This window comes from Merops nubicus, unplaced genomic scaffold, assembly GCF_000691845.1.
Source record: "Merops nubicus isolate BGI_N331 unplaced genomic scaffold, ASM69184v1 scaffold32985, whole genome shotgun sequence".
In the NCBI taxonomy this organism is placed as follows: Eukaryota; Metazoa; Chordata; class Aves; order Coraciiformes; family Meropidae; genus Merops; species Merops nubicus.
In genome coordinates this window covers 1,017-1,949 of record NW_008612159.1, presented here as the reverse complement: position 1 = coordinate 1,949, position 933 = coordinate 1,017, and the positions used below count along the sequence as shown (strand labels likewise).

Here is a 933-nt window from a genome sequence, read left to right as displayed (position 1 = left end):
CCCTCGCTCCTCCCAGGGCCCGGGGCTGGATTCTCCTTCATCTCCCCCAGGAAAACAGCCCCAGGAGGAGCAGGAACTGCCCCTTGTCCTCCCCGAGCTCCTCAGAGCCCACCCTGGGAGCGCCATGGCCACGAGGAACCCTCTGGAGAACCTCCCTGAGGAAACCTCCTGCTCCATCTGCTTGGGCTTCTTCCAGGAGCCCGTCTCCATCCACTGCGGGCACAACTTCTGCCGGGGGTGCATCACCCGCTGCTGGGCCGGGCAGGGGGCTCCTTTCTCCTGCCCCCAGTGCAGGCAGGAGGCTCCTCAGCAGAGCTTCCGTCCCAGCAGGGAACTGGCCAAGCTCTCCCAGCTCACCCAGCAGCTGAGCCTGGCGGGAGGAAGAGGAGGAGGAGGAGGAGGAGGATGGTGCAGGCAGCACCAGGAAGCTCTGAAGCTCTTCTGCCAGGAGGACCAGGAGCTGCTCTGCCTGGTGTGCCACCTCTCACGGGCTCACCGCTCCCACACCGTGCTCCCCGCCGAGGAGGCCGCCCGGGAGTACAAGGTAAACCCCTTTTTTTGGGGAGAAAAAGCAGCTTTTCGGGTCCTTTCGGGACCTTGGGGTGTCGCTTCCCCACCTGCTTCCTCCTTGGGTTTTAGTCGGGGGGTTTTTGGCAGCGTTGGGTTCCTCACCCCCCTCCCCCAGCTTTGCTGGATGCACCTTCAGGGAGAAATTAAAACGACTCCTCTGGATCTTTCTCCTCTTGGAATTTTACCAGCTGCTCACTGCTGAAATATTTCCAACGAGAAATACTCAAAACAGCTAAAAACACCCTAAAATTCTCTGTGATTGAGCTTTTTTTAGCTGTTTCATCAGTCCTGGGGGACAACTTCACATCTTCATCCCCCCAGTCACCGTTTTTTGAGTTCAAGAACAAGAACTTTTTCCTGCCT

The 933-nt window shown here is 58.6% G+C and overlaps 1 protein-coding gene across 1 annotated transcript; it reads left to right on the top strand.

The window, feature by feature from the left end:
• Positions 1-124: 124 nt before the first annotated feature.
• Positions 125-544, top strand: LOC103774088 (tripartite motif-containing protein 52-like; the record flags this gene model as incomplete). Its single annotated transcript, XM_008941468.1, has 2 exons — positions 125-360; positions 415-544. Coding segments are annotated over exons 1-2 (366 nt in total), but the record flags the coding sequence as incomplete, so codon positions are not given.
• Between the last annotated feature and the right edge of the window lie 389 nt (positions 545-933).